This window comes from Schistocerca cancellata, chromosome 6 (genome assembly GCF_023864275.1).
Source record: "Schistocerca cancellata isolate TAMUIC-IGC-003103 chromosome 6, iqSchCanc2.1, whole genome shotgun sequence".
Taxonomy (NCBI): domain Eukaryota; kingdom Metazoa; phylum Arthropoda; class Insecta; order Orthoptera; family Acrididae; genus Schistocerca; species Schistocerca cancellata.
The window spans coordinates 249676105-249696324 of record NC_064631.1 but is presented as its reverse complement, the minus strand read 5'-3'; the positions used below and the strand labels follow the sequence as shown (position 1 = coordinate 249696324).

The window sequence follows — 20220 nt, the reverse complement described above, 5'->3', positions numbered from 1 at the left end:
AATGATTTCGTGCTAGTGGTGCTTGCTTTAAGCCATATTAAGATTTCTGTAACCTGCAAACCAAACCAGTTGTGTCTTTCAGTTCTTCAGGAATAGCCACTCCTGCAGGAATAACCATGTGTATTTCCTCCTTGAGTAATCCTGAAGAAAAACGTTGGTGACATAAAATTGTTCCAAAGCCAGTCTTCGTTGGATTGCAATAACTAGCATTATTCTAACAGTTGCAAGTTGAGTCACTGGTGCATTGTTTCCTCACAGCCATCTCCCTTCTTTTATGAACATCTTAGCCACAAGTCTAGCCTTGTGTCTTATGATGGTTTGATCATTGTCCTCCTTAAATCTGAACATCCACTTACTGCCAATGGCTTTGCTTCCATGTGGTAATTTAACACAGATCCAAGTCTTGTTTTCCTTTATAGGATCAGTTTCATCACTTTCATCCAGTACAGCTTTATACCAGTTGCAGTTCACGAGTTGCAATTTCCTTGTAGCTTTTCAGTACATCACTGACAAATGATTCAGCATTCAGTGCAAGAACAGCTTTGTCATCCAGGTATTTCCTCTGCCTGCAATGATTCCAAACAGCTTACTTTTCTGTTTCTTCGCTGTCACTGGTCAGTTCTGGTATCATAATTCTTTCACGACCCCATCATTTGATATGAAGTTTCCTTTGGTGAATTCTGTTCCATTATTGTCTTTGTGATCCTTCTCTGATGATACCTATACAGATTCCAAAACCCAGCCCTCAATCAGTGTACTTTCAAAGTCAAATCTTCCTTCACAGAAAATGTTCCTTCCTGTCACTATGTCTCCTTCCTCTGGTAGGGTGTATATGCGGACAAAGAAAAAAAATTCCCGGACTTCCTGGTTAAAAATATATCTTCTCCCAGGTGAAAACACATTTTTTTCCAGCTAATTAAGTGACAGTATATTTTCTCCCTTGAAACTGTAAAACTTACCAATCCTTTGAATGGTTATATTCTGATACACAGGCGTAGAATTTCCTGGCCTTTAGAAAACGAAACTGTTATAACGTCAAGTTTAACACATATATTTCAGAACGACACAACACATATAAGTCACAGAGTAAGTTGACAAGCAAGACATGTGTACACATTAGCATTCGACTGAGCACTGAGTCCCAGTCTAGCGGCCGCTGCTCGGTTGGCCGCTTAGGTGGCGCAGCTGCTGCATGGCTGGCAGACAGCGCCGCACGTAGAGGACGCGCGTAATTGCGCGGCGGCGCTTTGAATGATCAGCGAGTCACAACACTTTTCCCCCTTTGAAATTGTTGCACTGGTCTTGATGGAGGTGTCCTGGAGATGGCTAAAGTCCATAGGCGTTGTTTGACTTGCCGTAAAGTCTCGAGGAGGAGGCTTCCCATAAGGACGGAAGTGTCCCTGATGATAACGGGTCGAGATGACAGGAGACGTAGGGGTCGAATCTGCTGGAGTCCCATGCACCAATCTGCCCGTTGCGGCAAGTCCAGTTGATATGACAGGAAACATGGGCGATGTGTCGGCGTCCGTTGGAGGAGGAGAAGGCGAGTAGATTTGCTCTGACAGAGGATGGTCATCCGGTTCCTGCATGGGCACGTCTCCTGGCGGCGTCCATTCTTGTGCTGGCATCGCGATGGTGAGAGGGCTGCGTTGTGAGTACTGAGAGATGCCAAGATCCCGAGCGTCAGGTAGAGCCAAAGAAGGTGTAGCGGCATTCGGAACAGGCGTTGCTGGCACACGAGGCCGAAGCTGGTCCGAATGATGCACTGCAACACCCGTGTCCGTCTGGATTTCATACAGGCGTCTGCCACGGTGTCTTAAGATGCGGCCCGGGCTCCATTTTGGCCGCCTGCCATATCCCCGTACCCAGACGAGGTCGTTGGCGGTGAACCGGCCAAGTGAAGGCACCCACGGCCGTGAAGTGGAAAGCCGCAGAAGATGAAGTAGCGTGCGGGGCTGTCGGCCAATTAAGAGCTCTGCCGGGCTGTGGTCGGTCCTGGGGGTGAAACGGTAAGACGCCAGAAACTGGAGAAGCGCATCATCAGCAGCAGAAGAAGTCAGGAGTTTCCTCATCTGAGTCTTAAATGTGCGGACCAGTCGTTCAGCCTCACCGTTGGATTGTGGATGGAACGGCGGGGTCGTGACATGCATAACGCCATGACGAGCACAAAAATCCACAAATTCGGAAGAGGCAAATTGCGGACCATTATCAGTAACAAGAGTAGAGGGGAGGCCTTCCAAAGAAAAAATGCGGGTGAGAACACTGGTGGTTGCCGCGGTGGAAGGCGACGTGCAACGGACAATGAAAGGAAAGTTAGAGTAGGCGTCAATTACGAGGAGCCAATAAGTACCTAAAAAGGGTCCCGCAAAGTCAGCATGAATGCGCTCCCAGGGCTTCTCAGGCAAAGGCCACGGTGACAAAGATGACTTCAGGGCAGCGGCCTGTGATGCACAAGGGCCGCAGGCAGCGACCATGTGTGCTATTTCAGAGTCGATGCCAGGCCAGTACACATGACGGGGCGCCAGAGATTTTGTGCGAGACACACCCCAGTGCCCTTGGTGAAGGAGGCGCAAGACCGAAGCACGCAAAGACGCAGGTACTACAACACGCAGCGAAGCATTGTCAGTGGAGAGGAGGATAACGCCATCCCTAGCCGTGAGGCGGTAACGCAAAGCGCAGTAGTTCCGCTACAGATCAGAAGTTTTAGCGGACTGGCGATCTGGCCAACCCTTCTGAATACAGCGTAAAACCTGGGAGAGGGTAGGATCAGAACCCGTAGCAGCCGCCATCCTGTCCCCAGTGATGGGGAACCCGTCCACAACCCGCTGCTCGGCAACATCCAGGTGGAAACACAAAAGTTCGTCCCTATCGAATGCCTGATCAGGACGCATGGGAAGGCGAGACAGAGCATCAGCATTTGCATGTTGAGCCGTTGGCCAGAAATGAATTTCATAATTGAAACGAGACAAGTAAAGAGCCCAACGCTGGAGGCGGTGTGCAGCCTTGTCGGGAAGTGATGTTGATGGATGAAACAAGGAAACAAGTGGTTTGTGATCCGTAACAAGATGAAATTTTGAGCCATAGAGAAAAACACCAAACTTATGAAGAGCATAAATAATGGCCAAAGCTTCTTTCTCAATTTGAGAATACTTTTGTTGGGCATCCGTGAGCGTTTTGGAGGCATAAGCAATGGGTTGTTCCGAACCATCAGAAAAACGGTGCGCAAGGACTGCACCGACCCCGTATTGAGAGGCGTCTGTGGCAAGAACAAGATGTTGGCCAGGTCGATAAGTACCTAGGCACGGGGCCTGTTTCAGCATAGTCGTCAATTTCTGGAAAGCCGCATCACATGACGCGGACCAGTGAAAAGGCATATTTTTATGCAACAGGTGATGCAACGGCTGAGCCACCAAAGCAGCAGACGGTAAAAACTTGTGATAGTATGCTATTTTCCCCAAGAAGGCCTGCAGTTCCTTAACAGATGTAGGTCGAGGAAGGACATCGATCGCAGCGACAGTTTGCTGAAGCGGACGAATACCACCCCGAGAGAGTTGAAACCTCAAGTACGTGATAGATGCCTGAAAAAATTGTGATTTCTGAAGATTACACTTAAGACCGGCAGTCTGTAAGACATGAAAAAGTGTGCAGAGATTTTGAAGGTGTTCTTCAGTGGTGGAGCCAGTGACAACAATGTCGTCCATGTAATTGATACACCCAGGGACAGGGAGCAATAATTGTTCCAAGAATCACTGAAAGAGAGCAGGGGCGCTAGCAACCCCGAATGGCAAGCGTTGGTATTGATAGAGGCCGAAAGGCGTGTTAAGGACCAGAAACTGCCGGGAAGCAGCGTCGAGAGGAAGTTGATTATAAGCTTCTGACAGGTCAATTTTAGAAAAATACTGGCCTCCAACAAGTTTAGTGAACAGTTCTTCAGAACGGGGCATAGGGTAAGTGTCGATGAGGCATTGAGCATTTACAGTGGCTTTGAAATCGACACAGAGACGAATATCACCATTTGGCTTAGCAACGACAACGACAGGAGAGGACCACTCACTGGAAGTGACAGGAAGCAAGACCCCTGAAGTAGTGAGACGATCCAACTCCCGTTTTACCCGATCACGAAGGGCCACAGGAATGGGTCGAGCCCGAAAAAACTTAGGCCGAGCAGTGGGTTTGAGCGTGATATGAGCTTCAAAGTCGTTTGCACGGCCTAAACCAGGAGAAAAAAGGGACGAAAATGTCGTCGACAAGGAATCCAGTTGAGCATAAGGAATAGCATCAGAGACAATATTGACAGAGTCATCTATGGAGAACCCAAAAACGCGAAAGGCATCGAAACCAAAAAGATTTCCTGCGTTGCTCTGGTCAACCACAAATATGGGAACAGTGTGAACGACGGATTTGTAAGATACCTCAGCATTAAACTGTCCCAAGAGAGGAATCTCCTGTTTATTGTACGTCCGTAATTGCCGAGTGACAGGTGACAGGAGTGGAGAACCCAACTGAAGATACGTCTGAGAATTAATTATAGTGGCAGCAGAACCAGTATCCACTTGCATGCGAACATCTCGACCAAGGATTTGGACAGTGAGGAATAACTTTCCTGAAAGGGAAGAAGTGCAATTGACAGACAACACAGAATCAGCGTCATGTTCATGAACATCATGTATGCGGTCGGATTTGCAAATGGAAGACACATGACCTTTCTTTTTGCAATTGTGACACACAGCCCAACGTTGGGGACAATCCTCGCGTGAATGTTTCGTAAAACACTGCGGACATGAAGGAAGTTGCCGCGGGTTTTGCTGCAGTTTCTTAGCGGGTTGTTTACCGCTAGGCCGAGGCTGTGCGTGGGAGCACACTGCGGCCACGTCGGCCGGCGGGGATGCGCCACACACGTCGTCAACAGTGCACAGAGGTTGTATTTCCCCGACATCACCCCACACCTCTATTTGCGCCCCAGTGGCTCGAGAAATTTCAAAAGACTGCACAATGGAGAGAACTTCATCTAGAGTCGGATTCGCCAACTGAAGGGCACGTTGTCGAACTTCTTTGTCGGGCGCCAACCGGATAATAGCATCCCATACCATGGAATCGGCATAGGATTCTTTGTGAACGTCAGTAACAAATTGACACTTTCGACTGAGGCCGTGAAGTTCAGCAGCCCAAGCGCAATAGGATTGATGTGGCTGTTTTTGACAACGATAAAAGGCAACACGAGAGGCTACCACATGCGTTTGCTTTTGAAAATAGTCAGACAGAAGTGAGCACATTTCAGCAAAGGAAAAGACGCAGGATCCTTCAAAGGAGCCAACTGCGACAACAACCGATACATTTGAGGTGAAATCCAGGAAAGGAACAGAGACTTACATGGTTGTTCATCCATGGCATGAAATGCCAAGAAGTGCTGTCGAAGACATTTTTCATAATCAGACCAGTCTTCCGCCGTCTCGTCGTAAGGAGGAAAAGGAGGTATAGCCAATGACGAGAAATGCCCCGCATTTGACGCCGCGACGAAATCACGAATTGCCGCTGTTAGAAGCATTTGCTGTTCAAGGAGATTTTGCAAAAGTTGCTCGACAGTAGCCATGGAACCCTGTGGGTCAACGGTGAAAAGGAAAAATCCCAACCTCGTCGCCAATTGTTATAACGTCAAGTTTAACACATATATTTCAGAACAACACAACAGAGTAAGTTGACAAGCAAGACGTGTACACATTAGCATTCGAATGAGCACTGAGTCCCAGTCTAGCGGCCACAGGATACATTACGTAGTCAGCTAATAGTAACATCACTGTTAGGTAGTGTGGACACATAAACAAGAAAAGTTAACGTTTTAAATTAATATACATAGTGTTGCTACAGGAAAAGCAAAGCTTTCACATATAATATTGGTATCTTAGGTTAATAAGCTGGAAGTGAAGCTAAGCTTTCACATGTAATGTTGATCTTTTTTGCACATATTACACTTTAAGATATATCACACAAATGTGCCAATAAAATTTTTAGCTGAATCCAGTGACTTGTCCTCAAAGTTTTCCACAAATAAATTAGCTACTGCAGAAGAGAAAGAGCTTCCCGTAGCACCACATCAATTTGCTCATAATAACGACATGAGTGTCTGATCTTCTGGGCTCAAAATACTTCTAAATGGCTCATCATCAAACGCTCTGTGATTTAAGAAATTCATTGTACATTCTCGCACATAGTTCAATTTGCATAAAAGTAGGGTGACCAGATGAAATTGTTTAAAAAGGAGGACAAACAGCTTCAAAAAGGAGGACAAAGGAAGAAAAAAGAGGACACATCAAACGGGTCAACTGCAGATGAGGATACCACCCGTCAGCTTTGGACAAGTCATGTGACTGCCGGGAATTACTGGTAAAACTGGTAGTTAATTGTTACTGATGGTCAGGTGGTGATTAACTGAGCAATGTAAAAAAATTAAAAACATTGATTGTGGTGACAGTGTGGCATCAATTGTTTTGTTATGTCAACAACACAGAATTGTCTACAAAGCAAAAAACGTAAGACCATTCACCTCCCTTCATTCGACACACTGCTACCAACATCTACAATTCAAGCAGCAGCTGATGACATGTAAACTGCACTTTAACCTTCTGAATACAAATAAATTGAAACAATGAAATACAACCGTGACAGTTAATCTGTCGAGTTATTTCTTACCTTTATTGGCCACTGAGACATACGTTCCAGCTCCACATAGCTTAAATTCCGCTTTAAATTGATTTCTCCCTTTCTTAAAGCCGGATATTTGCAGGAAAGGGCATTAGAAAATGTACACTTTTGTTTAGGCATAGCCAAATATTTTATGTAACTCACTCCGTTAAAAATTACATACAAAGCGAAGATACGAAACGAAAATTTTAAATAATCGATATTTGCATTCGCTTATAGGTAGATCAACGATAACATTGACGATCCTGGTGCCACCTATTAACACCGCCTTCATGCGCGTTTATCACAAAGGCTGTGCCAATAGTTAAAGTATTTAATAAAAGAGCAATAGAATGGGATGAACTGTAAATTTAACTGTATTACGCTCAACTTTGCGAAAAAGCCGCACACTGTAAAAATCTGACCGGACCCCGGACAAAGAGCTAAAAAGGAGGACATGTCTAGACAGCGGCGCCCTTACTAGTGTAGCAATCTGCCCAAAAATTTTCTGACAAAATTTCATTTTCTTGGATACACTGAGAAGATAATACGTAATTTTCTTACCTGTTATTCCTGTTAGTCATTTATTTCCACTCTGGTAGTCTGAATTATGGATTTTGCTAGTAATTATAACAACGCTGATCATTCACAAACAAGATCAACCACATAATCAGACAGCAATTGGCATTCACTTGTTCAGCTTTACTCCGCTCAACTCCCATTTGCCCACAGGAAAGTTTATTTCTAGATGTGACGAGGATTCCCCTAACAGAGACATCACGTACACTATGCACGCATTCAAAAATCAACTTATGATTCATTCAGAAATCAACTTACAGAGTGTGTTCAAAAACCAACATGGGTGCGTTTCAAAATCACATGAGCAATCGATAGACCAACGTGCGCTGGATGCTAGGTGCTTTGTGAAGTAAGGTTTTTTCTCCTCAATAATATGAATTTGCTCCTCCCTCCCCCCCCCCACCCCCACACAACTGTCACCCAGGACAGATACCTTGGTTTGCCCTCCCCCCCTCATAGATACAGGCATGCTGCACATGCGTTAATCTGGCAGCTTGGGTGCGGCAGTAAATTTTTTCCAGTTGCATCTAGCTGCTTGCCGCGACTGCTTACTCTGCCAACAGCCACATTTCTGTAGCCAGAAGCGGGAGAGGTACTACTCATACACGACTCAACTGCGCATGCGCATGATCCCGCTCTTAACTGCTAAAACAAATCTAATGTAAACAGTTGTGATGTCACGCTCATTGGGGGTAATTTGATGTTATGAAGCACTGCATAGTTTTCCTAAAGCCTTTCATACATTTTGCTGTTGGCCGATGCTTGTAGGAACACTGTATTTTGTTGTATATGGCACATTTCCTTTGCAGTTTACGTTTTATTATTTTTTTTCTTCCCTCATTCATGTTTTATTGTTTCAGTATTATTTTGCAGTAGCGGGATACAGTAATATCCTTTGTTAGATTAACGATTCTTACCAGTCAAAATTAAAAAATTTAACTGAATACTAAAACAATGAAAAATTCCCTGAATTCTAAAAAGGTTGTATACACCCTGTCTGGACACCGAAGTCTGTAGCTATTAGGACAGTAGCCAGTGAAGTAGCACTTCAAGGACTTGACAGACTTCCCCTTTCTCATTTTCTTTGGTGCCAGTAGCTAAGCAATACATCCAAACACTCTGAAGTTTACTCAAGTTAGGATTCATGTTGTACCACAAAACTGCACGAACCCTAAGGAGGCAGTAGGACTTCCATTAACGAGGTATACAACAGTACGAACAGCTTATGACCAGAACATCTTACTTAATTTTCATTGAAGTATCAAAGAATGATCTTTCTCAATTAGTTCTGTTCATTTGCTCCAAGACACCACTTTGCTGAGGCATATATCTGATTGTAAACTCAAATTGTATTCCTTGTTATGCAAAAAATTACTTCAACTTGTTTGACATGTATTCATGACCACTGTCACAGTGCAACTATAGTGTGTATCGCAGACAAAGAAAAAATTCCTGGACTTTTCCCTGATTTCCTGATTAAAAATACACTTTTTCTGTGTTAAGCGACAGTATACTTTCCCTAGGGACTGCAAAACTTGTCAATCCTTTGAAAGGTTAATGTTTTATATACTGGTGTAGAATTTTCCGGCACTTTAGTAAACGAAACCAAGCAAAAAAAATGTTTCGGAAAGACCTTTGATGTGCAGCAACATGTACACTGCATATTTTGGTATTACAAAAGTATAAATTTGAATTCCACCAAACACAGCACATTAGTTTCTGAAGCACCGAAATTGAGATTGCTATGTGGTGTTGAAGGCCAATCACAGCTCACATCACGTTATCTCGCCAGCCAATGACAGCAGATGTTCGGAGCTTACAACATGTGATTTAGTCAGCCAATAGCAACAACACTTAAGTAGCGCAAACACACAAACCGGAAAAGTTAAGGGTTTAAATTAATATACACAGTGTGGCTACAAGAAGAGCTACACTTTTACATATAATATTGGTCATTTTTTGCTTGTGTTGCACTTTAAGCTACATCACATAAATGTGCCAGTAAAGTATTAAGTAATGAATAAAAATGTCTGGTCTTCTGGGCTCCAAATTCTTATAAATGGCTGATCCTCTAAGTGTTAAGTTTCAAACGAGAGTTGAATGCTCTGGGATTTTCTTGAAGTACCAGTATTGTATTACCTTATGTTAGGTTCTTTATTATGATACAATGCCATACACACTAGAACACGAAAACGTGGGCTTGAAATTCAGTGAACAGTTGAAACTAGCAAATAAATTGGACTGAAACACTTTGCTTCAAATAAATTGACTGCCTCAGCGAAAATATTAATAAAAGCCAAATTTTTTTAGCAAACCGACAAAAACATCTTCACTGTTCTTCAAGGTGCGTAATGCTTGACAGCCAAAAATGTGGAAATAAAATAAAGTCAGAAAACTGAAACTAATAACATATTTTAAACTTCCATAATTATATGAATGTATTTTACTTCACTTGATAACTCCCGCCCACAGAAATCCATTTTGTTTTATTTGATGTGAGAACTTGAAACGAAGAGGAAACAGCAAATTCATTAAAACCCACACTTCAAACAGCCAGGAGGAGGAGGAGGTACTGCTCATATGCGTCTCAACTGCGCATGCGTGTGAGCCCGCTGGAAAGTGCTCAAACAAACCTAATGCACACAATTCTGATGTCATGCTCATCGGAAGTAGTTTGCTGTTTATATTTGTGTGATGGGAGTGGCTGTAAATGGGAAATGACTGTATGGTAGCTCCCATCAGCCACTGCACCGAGTGTCAACTTTGTTTGCACTTGTAGTATGAATTATTGCACAGTCTTCGTGCTAAAGCCTTTGGCAGATGCTTGTGTGTGCACTGTGTTTTTTTGTTATAAATGGAGGATTTCCTTTGCAACTTAACGGTTTTTTTCCTCACTTATGTACTATTATTGCAGTACTATTCTGCAGTAGTGGGAAACAGTAATACTCTTTGTCACCAGTCAAAATTACAAAAAATTAACTGAAAACTAAAGCACTGAAAAATTCCTGGAATTCTAAAAAAATTTGGGTTTTTCCCAGATTTCCCAGTTGTCCCGGGGCGTATACACACTTAATTTGCTGATCTTCAAAGTGAAATTAGCTTAGCCATGGCATGAAACATCTTCAGGTAGCGAGTTACCTCAGACTTCAATTCCAATGTGTATGCCACTGTGAAATGTGTAAAGTTGCCAATGAACATAAGCAAATACTTCTTTCCATTGAACAGTTCCAGTGAGACTGGCCCACACGGGTCTCTGACAATCAACTCAGCTGTGATTCTTTTCCTTCTACACAATTTGAGAATTGTTCCGTGGGGACTATTGAAGTGTACAGTTCCATACCGTCAACTTGTGATCGGAGGCATTTAATGCCATCGTAACTCAAGTGGCCTAATCTGCTGTGCCACAGATTCACAGTAGTTTCAGTTGAAGCAGCTGACAAGGTTTTACTTCGCAAAAATTTAAAACATATAGCTGACATTCATTCCTATTTGCAATGGCAATTTATGTTGTTCACTGATTGTTCTTCAGTTGACAATGCAAAATAAAAACCATCTTCCTCTTTGACATTAGCCATGAATTGTTGGTTCCTGCAATCTTGTTTGGTAACTCAACCCTTCAGTTAGCCCTTTTCTGACCAGGTGTTCCAGAATGATGACAAGTAAAGTTGAAGGAATTCCCAAAGTTTCTTGTTGATTTCTTGTTTTACTGGTGTCTGATAAAAAATTTTTATATTGTTGAGTCTAGAAAGCTGTAGGACAGGATGTATCATTACTGTTTTTCCCAACGACTCCCCTCTGATTTGACTTCAGCATCAACTCTTTCATTGAGAGCGTTTTGACTGCAGTGACCACTACATTGTATTTCATAGGCATTGTTTAAAGTAGATGGCACAAGATGTTGATTTCTTCGGCAGTTGCTCCAGTGAAACATAAATCTTGACTCAATTTATCAAACTTTAGAAAGTGATTAACTAGCACATCATTTGTTGCATTAAATTTTACAGTTAACAATCATTTTCTCAATAAAAGTTGACTAGCAATTTGTTTTCTCTCAAACGTATTGCACAGAGATGTCCATAAATCAAAAGAGGTTATCTTATCTTTTGCATATTCCAAGAGACAACTGGCAATGCGTTGAATAAGATGACTTACATTTCTGATCTTGTTCAGCTAATTGTGTTTCCTTTGTGACACGCTGCATGTCCCTCTCTCCATCCATAATTTCAACTTTTGTGATGAGATAATTCACTTGTACAAATGGTAAAGCTACCAGTTCCTTGAGAAGAGTTTCCATCCTAAATTTCCGGCTGTTGAAATCTGTTCCATCGAATAACTGAACTCAACATTTTTCCACTTCAATTGCCATCTCGAAAAACTTTTACATAAGAGTTTACTTGTGCCTAGGTATTTTATTACAAATTTCATTTTAAAACAAACAGGGCAAATAACATGACAAATTTTCAGTTTCTCACACTTAAATAACACTCACAAAATGTTAAAACTGTTAGTAGATTTTATTAAATCAGAAAAAATAACAAACAACTGAGCAATGAAAAAGAGCAACAAGTGTGCTTTTAAATCTTTGAAGTTACTGAGGTCATAGATATAATCATTAAACTGCAATCTCAACACATGGCTTGTCATAACATACTGGTTCTGCTGAACATAGAATTCGAACGTTGGTCCCTACAGGTGTCCGTATGAAGTAGTCCAGTGTCCTCCAGAATGTCCACCAGAGTGCTTTCGTATGTGTCAACAGACAGACAATCCAGCTAGAATTGTTCAAGCACTCTGCCAGGGATTGCATACATGAGAAAATACAATGATTTCCAGTCAACAGCATCTCTCAGCAGTACACTTGCCAATGGAGGAGAAAGCAGCACCCTTCTGATTCCATACTGTGTACCCATACACACTTGAAATGAAGAGCAAAGAAGAGAAATCTGTATTACCAAGTGAAAAAGGGTAGTGATACAGTTTATCACATCATACACTTACAAATTTGCAAAATAAAGCCTTGTCATGAACCAATGGAACAACTTAATATTGCTGGAATATGAAATTTAAAATTATTCTTGCCAAAACATTTCCACTGCAGCCTGGGATGACATGCCACAACAAGGATGAATTTCAATTAACAATGACACAAACATTTATATCTCTTCTAAAATATCTTCTCGGTGAAAGTGGTCCTAACAGTAGAGGTTAAGACTTACTAATAAACAACTACGCTTCAAGAGCATTGGTCAGAACAATGTGCAAGCAGAGATGTTCTCATAACTACATTCCCTCCAGATAACTACCAAACCAGATTATTCCTCTTTGGAACCAATTAACATAGCACAACCATCTAAAGATTTTGACTAAAGTTCTTTTTTAATGTAGTTATTGCAATAGAAAGCTTAATTGTTTGTTACAATACAGCATGGACAATTTGCCTGATTGTAAATCTACACAGTGACAGTTAATGGTATATAGCTGATACAACCACCACCACAACAAAAATGTGAAAACACTGATACACAGTGATAATTAGTGAACCACAGAATCATAACAGCAGTATTATTAAAACTTAATACACAAATGTTATGATACAGCGACAATAGTTTTTGAGGAATCATATTTAAACTTGAAAAATAAATAAAATAGGAACTCTTACCCATCATATTTTTTAAATGAATTTTTTCCTTAGATTTCAAGAGTTTCTGAACTGTTTCCACTTCACCATTTCTAGCAGCGTGCATTAATGGTGTCCACTCCATTATGTCCATCCAGTAATAATATGTTTCTTCTTCAACTGCATCTTCCTCTCATTCAGAGCAAATTCTGTGTGAATTATATTACGGTTAACCACAGATCCTTCTTTGAATTATTTAAGTCACAATGGCAAGAATACAGTGTAACTGGCCACAACTACTAGCTAATAGATCAACTGAATAAATAATTATGGTTCACATCAACGCCATACATAGGTTGTTGCAGCTTCAGGTGCAATATAACATATTGTAAATTATATAACTCTCACTTACATGGCTCAAGGAAATAAAGAGACTATCAACATTTCTGTCACTTCTCAAGAGAGCAATCTCTAATGCAGGACTGTCAAAGTGGTAACTTAACTGTCATCTTTTCTCTGGGATACTTAGTAGTGTGTATTCAATAGAAGTCAAGTTCAAAAGAGCATGTAAACCATGATATTTGAGTCATACACTCACTCTGTACTGTAGCGTATCTTTCACAAACTGGGTTGTTAGGGCTGAGCACTGTCATCCATAAAACTGAAGGATGTACCAATGGCATTAGTATCCATCATAAGGAATGGTTAGAGAATCTCATTACCGTATCTTCAAACTACGAATTAACAGTTTCAGAAGATGCAGATAACCGAATGATGAACACTAGGCTCATCATACGTCTGCCAATCAAATAATGGAATATTCTGTGAACAAATATAAGATTCTTTTATCTTGTACATTCTCCTCGAATAAAAATGTGTCAGTTTTCACTGCAAAACATGCAGAGGTAAGGAGTGGTTGGCCTCCTGGAACTGGGGTTTCAGATGTCAAGAAGCCAGTAGTTCACCAACCTGGGTCACATAGCAGTGGAGCAGTGAGTGAAGGGCTGGTTGTCATCTGACATTTTGTCATGAAAACTGCATTGTTAAAATATCCATTTATTGACAGTAACACTACATCAATCATGTCGATGCTTGGAGGAGCTGATATCCCCAAAACAAAAGTCGTACATGGGTGGCAAGAAGCTGGTGCAGTCAGCAAATAGCCTGTTGTCAAGGGCAGCTTCTGGCAGCCTAGGTGCATAACTTGGGCCTGCAGGTAGCCCACTGGTTGTTGGGCATTAAGTAAGTCAGCAGCATCAGACTCAGCAACAACAGCAGGGCCACAGCTAACAGTAGCAGAGTCCAGAGGTGGTGGTTAGTTGAGCCACACGGATTTCTACAGTGGTGTAGCCCCCTCCCCCTCCAAGCTGGTGGCTGTCAGACGTCATACTAGAAATGAGTAGTATTTATACAGGCTTGGCTCATCCATTTTGCCAGGGCACAGGCATCAGAGAAGTCGTAACAGAGCAACAGCTCAGATGCGAAGCAATCAGGTCACCAGCAGTACAGCAGCCCTGCCTTTCTTCTGCATCAGTGATATTACAACTAGTACCACAGATGGGCCAAGCTATACAATACCTGCTTAATGGCACAGGACAGCACTTGTATCAGCATACTGCTCCTGATGTAACTTCACCTGTTCAGTCTACCTTCCACGAGGCTCTTGAATTAACCATGCCTGTGCCTTTATTTTATTTAGTCATACCACATAAAGAGTTGTCACACAATACTCCTCACTGTTTTATAAAATTTGGCCCACCCTGTATCCCAGCCCACGGCAATTCTGTGAAGTCTTAACACACATCTAACAAGCTGATAATTTTGTACAGTACATTTAGTTTTTCCATTACTTTAGTCCAGCTAAAATTATAATGTTGCCAGCTGTTTTCTTAATTTAAATGGTATTTCTGAGATTAGCTTATTGACATTCTCTCATTTTCATGCATGGACAGAATTCCATAGAATTGTTAGTGCAATAACATTAACAAATTCTCTTCATTCGATTGTTCCTATGTCTGACATTTCTTCTTGTTTTATGACATGGTACATCATCTGGAACTTTGTCTTTGCAATAAAAGTTTCCTTTACATTTTCTCAGAAAACACATTCTTAAAACTATGCTCTTACAACACTACATATGATACTACTGCTCACAATATACTGGTTGAAAAATCCAGTTTGTTTCCTTACTTTAATACCAATTACAGATTGACCACTTCTTGCAGTGCCTTTGCTCACCAAAACAAATCTCCCTGTGCCCTACAGCACTTTATCATGTGAACTGAATCATAATGATGTTGTGCACAGTTTAGCCAATTCTACCATCATGCTAACAGAACCTTGGAAAAAATGTATCATTTGCAGCAGTCTCCTTCACCTAAAAGACAATCTGTCCGAGTTTCACTCCTCACTGCTGTAGAACAATTACACGAAGCTTTTTCGTACTGTCAGTTCCTACACCATTGCACGTATCATCATCTTTATTCTGATCCTCAGGCACACATTCCTGAAAGGATTCAGTCTTGCGAGCCCAATCATTAGCCTTAGAGGCATTTTCCTCTTTCTTCTCTTTTTCTATCCTCCCTTCTAAGTAGGCACTGCCATCATAGATGGCAATGAATCTGAGTCCTACAGAAATAAATGTGCCTGCATTACTTCACTTATTCACAACCTTCACAGCATAACTAACATTATCAATAACTTTGTGTGCTTCCTTTGCAGTATCTACAGCAAAATTACCATCTTCAGTGACACCCAGCACATAAAAATCATTGGCACACATACTTCCCTGTACATTTGGCCCAGGCTCTATGGTTGCTAAACAACAACCATTATCACCCAATGGCATAGATATTACTGCACCTAAATCAATATCACCCGTGTTGCTACTCACACATTTACTTCAGCACAGCACATACATACTTCATCTGACACAAAAGCTAACTCAGACTCCACATTTTTGACAAGATATTGGGACCGATAATTCTACATTATTTCCTTTATTCCACAACTCCTGTACTTTGTGCTCCACTTAAACTTACTTCTTTATCCGTACTTTCTGCTTCCACACAAGTATGACTCTTTTAATCTCTGACACTCCGGCAAAAAGCTAATATACTTTACTGCTGGAGAAATATCATAGGCATTTTTAACCCACCAACTGTCAGATTCTTTTCATATTTTCTCTGCTTTCTCTGGCATAACCCTTTCATACCAAGATAAGTTCTTTTCCTGCTCAGCCCTTTCACAGACATGCATAACTAAACTGTGCAAAGCTAACTTCTTTTCTGTCCCAACTTTTACTTTCTCTGCTGTACTGCACTGTCTGCTTGTAACACATTTACTTCCGCTGCTAAAATTTACCACATTTTCCCCAGGGTAGCCTCCTGTAGTATTGAAAGTGACATGGTTGAGCCTCTAACAATTACACAAAATGCAACAGACAACAAAACAGAAGAACAAGGGAGACCTTAAAAGTGCTACTAATGTAACACTTATTATAATGTAACCATCTGTCTGAGTGGCTACTCATTACTATAGATTTACATATTTAAACACAGTGAGCCATATCCCCTGCTCAAACCAAAATACATCAACCATTCCAAAGGCACAAACTAACAAACATTCTACATTTCTAAGAAATGTTTGAGTTTACTTTCCCCATAGTGCACACAGAGACACCTGGTAAAAACCCATTGGCACTCCATAACTATTGCAGTCAAAAACCAGTGCACTCAACATACTGCATGTTGCATTGTTAGTTATGACTGCCAACGTAGAAGTGGCAGCGAACACTTTTGTCACCAAATGACCAAATGTAGAAGCCGGGGTTGGTTGGACTCTTATGAGTGTAGTGGAGCTGGGTTGTCGGAAGCCAGCAGTGCACCAGCCTGGGTGATGTATCAGTGGAGGCCTCGTTGTCATCCAACTTTAGCTTAGAGAAAGCTTTTGACAATGTCGACTAGAATACTCTGTTTCAAATTCTGAAAGTGGCAGGGGTAAAATACAGGAAGTGAAAGGCTATTTACAATTTGTACGGAAACCACATAGCAGTTGTAAGAGTGGAGGGGCATGAAAGGGAAGCAGTGCTTGGGAAGGGAGTGAGACAAGGTTGTAGCCTATCCCCGATGTTATTCAATCTGTATATTGAGCAAGCAGTAAAGGAAACAAAAGAAAATTTGGAGTAGGAATTAAAATCCATGGAGAAGAAATTAAAACTTTGAGGTTCGCCGATGACATTGTAATTCTGTCAGAGACAGCAAAGGACCTGGAAGAGCAGCTGAACGGAATGGACAGTGTCTTGAAAGGAGGATATAAGATGAACATCAACAAAAGCAAAACGAGGATAATGTAATGTAGTCAAATTAAGTCGGGTGATGCTGAGGGAATTAGATAAGGAAATGAGACAATTGAAGTAGTAAAGGAGTTTTGCTATTTGGGGAGCAAACAACTGATGACGGTCGAAGTAGAGAGGATATAAAATGTCGACTGGCAATGGCAAGGAAAGCGTTTCTGACAGTATTTCTATGGAGTGTAGCCATATATGGAAGTGAAACATGGACAATAAATAGTTTAGACAAAAAGAGAATAGAAGCTTTCGAAATGCCGTGCTACAGAAGAATGCTGAAGGTTAGATCACATAACTAATGAGGAGGTCTTGAATAGAACTGGAGAGAAGATAAATTTGTGGCACAACTTGACTAGAATAAGGGATCAGTTGGTAGGGCATATTCTGAGGCATCAGGGGATCACCAATTTAGTATTGGAGGCAGCGTGGTGGGTAAAAATCGTAGAGGGAGACCAAGAGATGAATACACTAAACAGATTCAGAAGGATGTAGGTTGCAGTAGTTATTGGGAGATGAAGCAGCTTGCACAGGATAGAGTAGCATGGAGAGCTGCATCAAACCAGTCTCTGGACTGAAGACCACAACAACAACAACAACTATTTGATGAGTGTAAATAGCATTCTCGGTCAAGCAAACCACCTGGAATCAGAACTGTGATATGCTATGTGAACTGTTTCTACTTAAGTGTGCAATTACTCTTGATAACAAAACTTTTCCAAATATTTTGGAAAAAGATGTCACTAAGGAAATTGGATGATGATTATTTAAGTCCGTCTTGTCACCTTTCTTATGAATGGTTTAACAATTGCATATTTTAACCTGTCTGGTAAAATTCTCTAATACAGTCTCTTGCTTCTTTATCTGAACCATTTAATCCTATTTTTTGTTGCTATATTTAGATTAGATGAGATTCAATTTTTGTTCCATTGACCCAAAAAATGGGATCATCCTCGTGGGTGTGGAACACATTACTATTATTTGATGGAGGTTTTCCACCTGGCGCTTCCACTTGTCAGTATATTCACAAAGCACTTGCATAAAAGCTGGGGGAGGGGGGGGGGGGGGGGGATAAAGCGATTATTAAAAGTATTTGCAATCTGTGACTTTATCAGTGGCAACATTCTCATTTAGTTTATTGTTATGGTGTCTTGTACGACTATTTATCCTGCCTCCCATTTGACAATGTCCCATATAGTTTTAATCTTATCTGCATTATTTCTTTGTCAGGACAAGCGTACTTCTGGACATTTTAATGTCTTTCTATAAAATACTAAAGAATTTTTTGCATTATGCAAGTAATGTTGGATCTGGACTTCTTGTGGCCTTTATATAAATTTTTCTCTTTCCTTTGCATGAGATTTTAAGTGCGTTAGTTATCTGTAGTTTACCTGTTTTCTAATGGATCTTCCAGATAGGTTTTTAAGGAAACAACTTTCAAATACTGACACAAATTTACTATGGAATAAAGTGAATTTCACATATAACTCATCCTATACTATCCATTTTAGCTTACTCTTAAAAAAATTTTCTTGTTCTCATTAATGAGCCTCACAGTTTTGTATGAACTTGCCTCAGGGGCGTAAGGTGCCATGCTGTTTATTTCCGTTAAATGAACAGATGTAAAAATAATTTTGGGAATATCCCAAGGGAATGTGTCAGAACCATTACTGTTTATAATACATGTAACTGGTCTAGTGGATAATCTCATAAGACCTGTGATGTGTTTGTGGATAATGCTGGAGTCTATAGGAAGTTTGCAATGCCAGAAAATTGTAACAAAATGCAAGAAGATCTGCAGGTGATTGACAGTTTGTGCAGGGACTGACAGTTAACCTTAAACATGATTAAATGTAGCGTACAATGCGTAAATAGATAAAAAGATATATCTGTTTTACTAGTCTTACATTGATGGAAGAACTAAAGTACCTAAGAGTAATAATCTGGTATGGTGGGAAGGAAAGATGCAGAGAAATTGTAGTGGTGCCAGGAATACCCTCTGACATACCTTTGAAGTACACATGCAGGTGACGGGTAAAGATCTTTAATACTGTGGTGCTTCCTTTGCATCTGTGTAAAGTTCCATTATGGACCCATCCTCATCTGAAAGAAGGAAGAATGGTTACAATGTAACCTTCCATTGACGAGGCCATTACAGACATACTGAAGAATCATGTAGAAGAAAATTGACAAAATCCTGCTCTAAGGAAGTAACTCACAACATTCACCTTGACTGATTCATGGAAATATTGGGAAACACACAAGTGCTTAACCAGACAAGGATTTTAATGTAGACCCTAAGTTCAGAGTTTAAACCCCATTGGCACTTCAACCAGTATTCTCATCTAAGGTAGAAGTTTTATTTGTTTTCCAAGTGCAGGGTTTTTACTTTACTCCTCCTCTTAGAGAAGAGATGAGAGTTGAGATACATTACTATTATTTGATGGAGGTTTTCCAACTGATGCTTTCACATTTTTATTATGGTTTCACTGTTGGCATCTTTAATGCTGCTTGCTTTACTACAACATATTCACTTTGTAACAAATGACCTTTCTCTGCAAACAAAGCTAAGTCCTTACTCTACACAAGGGAATTACCAAGACAGATGATAGGATTGTATCATGAGGTCCCTGACTTGTGTGCAGCTGACCCACAATGTGTGTGTGTGTGTGTGTGTGTGTGTGTGTGTGTGTGTGTGTGTGTGTGTGTCAGGAACTCATAGGTCAAAAATGCTTATAATTTCTCAGAGGAAATCTTGAGGTCCCTACAACAAAAATAAATTTCAATTCCATACTTATTGGTACATTATTTGTAAGAACTTATAGTTCCCCAAAGAGGCATCTGCAAGACTGCCCTGTTAACTCCACGCTTCTGTAGAATCAGTATTTTTCTTACCTTACCTCCAGAATATCAGGCCACAGGATAGTAATGAGCGAAGCTATTTAAAGAAATCCCATCTGCAGGTCAACACAGTGAGACATTTCTACATGCAAAGGCATAC

The 20220-nt window shown here is 41.0% G+C and overlaps 1 protein-coding gene across 8 annotated transcripts in view; it reads right to left on the bottom strand.

The window, feature by feature from the left end:
- The window catches only part of LOC126191587 (uncharacterized), a 128829-nt gene that overhangs the window by 106653 nt on the left and 1956 nt on the right, over positions 1-20220 (bottom strand). For 4 of the 8 annotated variants that reach the window (XM_049932523.1, XM_049932531.1, XM_049932528.1 and 1 more), the window contains exon 2: positions 12917-13083. In XM_049932523.1, the coding sequence (XP_049788480.1) occupies positions 12917-13028 (112 nt within the window). In that variant the 5' untranslated portion in view covers positions 13029-13083. Of the gene's footprint in view, positions 1-11908; positions 12173-12916; positions 13084-19148; positions 19323-20220 lie in introns of all 8 variants that reach the window. The other 4 variants (XM_049932524.1, XM_049932527.1, XM_049932526.1 and 1 more) reach the window with 3 other exon arrangements.